At 43.8% G+C, this 5,997-nt stretch overlaps 1 protein-coding gene and 1 pseudogene across 1 annotated transcript; one reads left to right on the top strand and one right to left on the bottom strand.

The window, feature by feature from the left end:
- Window positions 1-1,734: 1,734 nt before the first annotated feature.
- LOC116193583 lies at window positions 1,735-2,884 on the top strand (annotated as a pseudogene).
- A 52-nt stretch (window positions 2,885-2,936) lies between these two features.
- LOC116196737 (xanthotoxin 5-hydroxylase CYP82C4-like) lies at window positions 2,937-5,281 on the bottom strand. Its single transcript, XM_031526609.1, has 4 exons — window positions 4,381-5,281; window positions 4,101-4,297; window positions 3,530-3,885; window positions 2,937-3,367 (listed from the first exon to the last, which is right to left on the bottom strand). Exons 1-4 carry the CDS (start codon window positions 5,156-5,158, stop codon window positions 3,103-3,105), a joined length of 1,596 nt encoding a protein of 531 aa, XP_031382469.1. The 5' UTR covers window positions 5,159-5,281; the 3' UTR covers window positions 2,937-3,102.
- Between the last annotated feature and the right edge of the window lie 716 nt (window positions 5,282-5,997).

The following is a 5,997-nucleotide window of genomic DNA, read 5'->3' as shown; positions in this document are numbered from 1 at the left end:
CAGATCGAGCAAGAATGGGTCTAGTGGCAGGAGCAAGTCAAGGGGTATAAAGCCAATTTACTGGAATTGCAATGAGGAAGGCCATCTCAAGAAGGATTGTCCAAGGCGAAGAGGCAAGCAAGGCGAGCTCTCAGGGAATGCGATAGTAGCGAAGGAAAGGTACGAGGATGGAGATATTCTGACAACAATGGGTGTCGGGAATGCATGTGCCAAAATTTTCACTAAATCTGACATGTCATGTATCGTGTGGATTCTTGATTTGGAATGCACTTTCTATGTTTGCCATGATAGAGGATTATTTTCTACTTATAGATCCATAGAAGGTGGGAAAGTTCGTATGGCTAATGGTGACATTTGTGATGTTGTCGGGATGGGTGAACGAGATCGAAACTAAAAAGGAAGGGGCAAGATCTCAAATTCTTCTGAGATTATATTTCCTATTTTGTAGGCATTTCGTTAGATTCTTGACACATCAATTAGGTCACTCAGTTTGCATAGACACATTATTTTAGTGCTTGAGTTTATAAATTTGCATCAAGTTTTGATCCCCTGTCACATCAGATAAGTCCTTTTTTTTTACTGAATATACATTAAGAGATTCTTTTTGAAACATCAATTAGGTTCTTCCGTTAAGACAGTGTTAAATTAGGACCATATTACATCATTTAGGTCCTTGATTTTCTTTTTTTCTTTTTCTTTTTTCATTTTTTTCATTTTAAGTAGAAATTAAAGGGGGGGAAAAAAAGTAGGGGACCTCCGATCGGAGGCTTCCCCGTCGAGCTGCCCTAGATGAGGTCGCCGGAGGGTCTTGGACCCACCGGTCGACCTCTCCTAGTGCGCAGGTCGCATGGGGAGCCCCCATCGGAGCTCCCCCCTCTTTGCTTTCTCTCTTTTTCAGTTCCCATTCTATTCCATTCCTTACTTCTCTCTTGTACGATTCTACCTAGAGCTACAGCAAAAGTCCCTTTTTTTCTCACTCTCTCTGTTTCCCTTTATTCCCGTTTCAACTACACCAACCGTCAAAACAAAAAGGAAATTCACACTACATACCTGAAATCGGTCAACAATCGAACCAGATGGCAAAGTCGAGCTCTTCCTCTCTCATTCCAATCTCTCTCTCTCTCTCTCTCTCTGTGCTTCAGACAAAATGGCCACGTAACCTCTTTCCTCCCTTTTCTTTTCGACAACCTAGCCACAACAGTATAAAATAAAGGAAAAGAAATATGAGGAAGGCGGTGGAAATGTAAGGAGGAAAAGGAAATATGTTATGGGGGACTTAAGCCTATGAAACATTTAATAAGCCCAATTCATATACATATATATTTCTAATATAATGCAAGAGCATATATATTTATGTATATATGTTTGTCTGAATGTGAAAAATAGGTGTTCACAATAAAGGAATCAGAAAATGGAAAATTCGAGTAGTCAGGTTGATGGTTAGGACTTGTCCGGGGTTGAAATGATCAGATTGCTTAACTATATCCCTTACATTCAAGTTAGATTTCATTTTTTCCCCCCAGAAATGAAGCAGTAAGGGAAGTAGAAGAGCAAAGATCAACTGGTGCTAAAGCGCTGAACCATCACACTCGAAAAAAGGTGAATAGACTCGGCATTAGCCTTAGCCTAGAAATGAAATAACTTGAAGGAGATTCAGTTTTAAAATTGGTATTCGTAAGCACTGGTGGTTCTGGCTCGGGATTTTGGATATCCGGGCCTGGATGATATCATCAAATGGCTCGTGAGGTCTGGCCATGGAACCAGGTCAGACTCACTGAAGCGGGGATCAGGAAGCTCTGCATGACCCCTAAGCAAATTTCTCTTCAGCAGCCCAACTGGCTAGAGCTCAAGGCTCCGATTAAGATTTGTGGTTAGGCGTTCCTTTGCCCGTCATTTGCTACTCTCCGTTTTGTCCGGTTTGATTTTTGCCGCAGTGTAGAATCATTTCCTCATAATCAATCAAACTGCCAGGCATATTTCTGTGTCTTCGAGATTTTCCTCATTCTGGAAACTCTATCATAATTTGGAAGGTCCCATGGGCCATGACGACCTCATTTGATGTCTCGGCATTTTGAACTTCTTGTTCGTGATTTCAGGTGATATTCATGGGCAGTACGCCTACTTGCTGAGGCTTTTTGAGTTGGGTGGCTTTCCTCCTAAGACCAACTACTTGTTCTTACGAAACCATATCGGATATGGGAAACAGAGTTTGGCGACTATATGCCTCTTGTTTGCCTACAAGATTAAGCACCCAGATAACTTCTTTCTTCTGCGAGGGGATCACGAGTGTGCTCCCATTAATCTGGTATGTGGGTTCTCTGATGAATGTAAATGGCGGTTCAATGCAACGCTTTGGGAAATCTTTATCAACTGTTTCAATTGCTTACCCATCGCGGCTCGTTTTGATGACAAGATACTCTGCATCCACGAAGGACTCTCTCCCTATCTCAGCAACTTAGACCAAATAAGAAATATTCCCACCCGGCTGCTGTGCCCGACACGGGCTTGCTCTGTGATTTGCTCTGGTCAGACCCGGACAGCAATATGGAGCGTTGGGGCAAGAATGATGGAGGAGTCTCCTACACCTTCGGTGCCAATACGGTTTCACAATTCTTAGTAAAGTGTGATCTGGAACTTGTTGGTCGTGCTCATCAGGTATACCTTGTGATCTTACCACTCTTTTGCTTGGTCATCTAAATTATCGACGATGCTCAGGCAATTTGTTTTTTCAGGTAATAGAAGACGGATTTGGATTCTTTGCAACTCGTGACCATATTTTCTGCACCTAACTACTGTGGCCAGTTCAAAAATGTCGGTGCAATCATGAATGTTGATGAGACCTTGCTGTTACTCCTTCCAGATTCTCAACCGAGTCATTAGCTGACACTCAGGGAATCTCTACAGTGATTTGAAATAGTGATGAAGTTGTCCAAGAGAATGGCAATGGCTAAACACATTGAACGCAATCACAGGCTCGGGTAAAATAAATTCAGACAGTGGACAGATGTGTGAAAACAACTGTAATTGCTCAAAGTGATTAATGATTTGGTATTATGTATCTAGTTAACTAGCAACAAATGGACAATTCCCCAGTAGTTCGAGCTAGTAGCATGTCGAAGGCAGCCTCGGTGCGAGAACAACCTCTAGTGGCGTTGCTTTTGGCATGGTTAGCCCCGGGCTTACTGTCATGTCTACCTTCAAATCCAATAATGTTCCCAGCTCAAACCCGTGAAGTAGTCTAGCAAGCGCCAGGTGCAAAACTTGCATTGCAAATGACACTCCCGGGCACATCCTCCTTCCTGAACCAAACGGGATATATTCGAAATCCCGGCCTTTGACATCCAAGCTCTCATGGGTCGTCATGAACCTTGCCAGATTTACGAGTGAAAGAACTCAGAGATCATGATTTGAGTGGTTCTCTCACGTGTAATTATAACTGGAAGGTTATCGTCTATTCAAAGTGAGCCTTAGACAAGAAAACCAGCATGAAAATTACTATATATAAGCTGTTGGAAAGCATCAGACAAACCTCTCAGGCCGAAACTCGGATGGATCTGACCAGATTCTCGGGTCACGGTGCATCTTCCACATGTTAACAAGGAGGCAGGTGCCTGCCGGAACATGGAAGCCGCCAATTGTGCAATCTTCCATGGCTTCCCGTGGTACGGAGAGTGGGACCGCCGGGTAGAGACGGAGCGTCTCCTTGACAACGGCATTCAGGTAGACTAGATTCGGGATGTCTGATTCATCCACTTGGCGGTTCCGTCCAACATGAAGTTCGAGCTCATCTTGGACCTTCTTTAAGGCCTCACGGTTGTTCAGGAGCAGGGAGATTGCCCATGTGAGAGTCACAACTGTGGTGTCGTTGGCCCCTAACATTAGACTCTGCCACAGGCAATTTAAGGATTAGGACTTCCCATTTTTCGGAAAGCTATAAAGGTCCTGTTCAAAGTCCAAGACAGTGCCATATCTCGAGGAACATCATAAGGTTAGGGCAATGGGGGCACCGGCCAACTGCCGTGGCGCTGTCCTCTTGCCAGGCGGATTCCACATGAATCATCAATCAGAAATATTAGTGTTTAAGACTTAATTTCACCTACCAAGCAATTAGCCTTGATGATAGTGTCAATCTCATGGGCGGGCAGTTTAGTTTCATCCAAGGAAGAGAGCAGGACATCCATGAAGTCTCGTCCAGTCTCGTCGATCTTGGCTGTGTCCCTCTTGCGTCGATGCCGATGTTCGTTGACCCAGTTCCCAAGCACCCAGTCTAGCTCCTTCGCCGTCTTCTTCATCTTACCTATCCAGACGCAGTAGTCATAAACTTAATGTTACGGCAAATTCGACTCACCATAAACTGAAAATACTCATCACGCACTTAACTGGTTGAACCGTTTATCATATCCAACCATCCAAGAGATGGAATGGCATCGGAGTACACGAACTGCCCCACCAGCTGAGAGAAGTCCGCCAAAGCCTTTTGGCCTCGTCGCAACTCCTCATCACCGCCTCCAGTGCTCCGGTACCTTTTACCTGCAATAGTCCATACTCCGATGTTCATTGTCAGGTCCTCGATCCTCTCCTTCATCTCCACCTGGACTGGGCAATGCCCGTTCTTCACCCACAGCTTGTACAAGTCCCTGAGGAAGAGATTGATTTCGGTCTCCCGGACAGGGCGGAGCTGCTCAAGCCGGTGGTTCGATAGGAGTTCAACTACTGCGAGCTTCCTCATGTCCCTCCAGTAAGGGCCATAAGGAGCGAAACCCAACATGGCGTGGTCATAGGCCATTAACTTGACAGCCAAGGATCGGGGACGCGTCGCAAAGACCCTGTCGTTTGTGGTGAAACAATCCTTGACCAATTCCCAGGAACTAATCACCAAGTTCTGGTGTGCCCCGAGTCGGATTGAGAAGGCAGGACCATAGCAATCCGCCATGGCTCCGAACACCCGGTGGAGGAGGGCATCTGATCCAAGTAGAGGGAGGTGACCCAGCAAAGGCCATGACCCTGACGGTTCCGGGAGTTTCTTTCCGCCGCCGTTGTATCTGATTCGGTTCTGTCGTCTGGTAATTTTCCTGGAGGTATGGATATAGATGACGATGATGATGGTCAGAAGAATGGCACAAAGAGCACTATTCGTCAAAGTGGGAAAGATAGCCATTGTTGTTGAAGCTCCTAAGGTAGGAAAATAAAAGAGCAGTTTTATAAAATATTGTATTTCGACTTTGAAGGACCACGGCAATTTTGGAGCTTTTCGTATGTACGTATCGTATGGTGGATCATCTGTGCCACTTGGCGTCCATATGCATCTGATTTATAAGATATTGTATTTCGACTTTGAAGGACCACTTTCGATATTGGAAAGATGGTTTGTAATTTTCTCACAATCCATATTTTCAATATTATGGGGAGTCATCAAGATATTAAGAATCAAATTTTAGTATCTATATGCCCTAATAAATATTGTAATCATCAATGAAGTTTTTTTTTCCCCTAATCCGGGGTGTTCGAGCTTCGCCTGACTAATTCCCGGGATTCCGTGAACCCGCAGAGGCACACTGATTGGGTAATCACGCCAAAAGCGCTCCGGAAATTTCGAGGGGTTTCGAATGTGAGATCGAGTGGATACATGAGCTCCCCCTAACAACTAGGCCAAATCTTGTGGAGTTTCATCAATGAAGTTGCCAATAGTTAATTTGTACATTTTCAGAGGAAACGAGGTTAATGCATAGTGACACAAGATTATGGCTTAAAATTAAGAGATTTTGAGTTCAATTTTTATATATATGTCATTTTATTTCGTTTTATTTGTTTACCTTATATTAAACTCATTAGTCTCCTTTATTAAAAAAAAATTCATTTTCAGACGCTGGGTTCCACAAGTTCTGATTTTTTAGTTGCATCGTGAACAAAAGTCAAAAGGGGAGAATATAATTTGATTTAAAAAAAAATTATAGTATTCATTTTTCGTTTTTTGGAGACGGAATATATAGTTATCAG

The sequence above is a fragment of the Punica granatum genome, chromosome 2 (assembly GCF_007655135.1).
Source record: "Punica granatum isolate Tunisia-2019 chromosome 2, ASM765513v2, whole genome shotgun sequence".
In the NCBI taxonomy this organism is placed as follows: domain Eukaryota; kingdom Viridiplantae; phylum Streptophyta; class Magnoliopsida; order Myrtales; family Lythraceae; genus Punica; species Punica granatum.
Note: the sequence above shows the minus strand (reverse complement) of the source record. Positions and strands in the feature narration are given on the sequence as shown.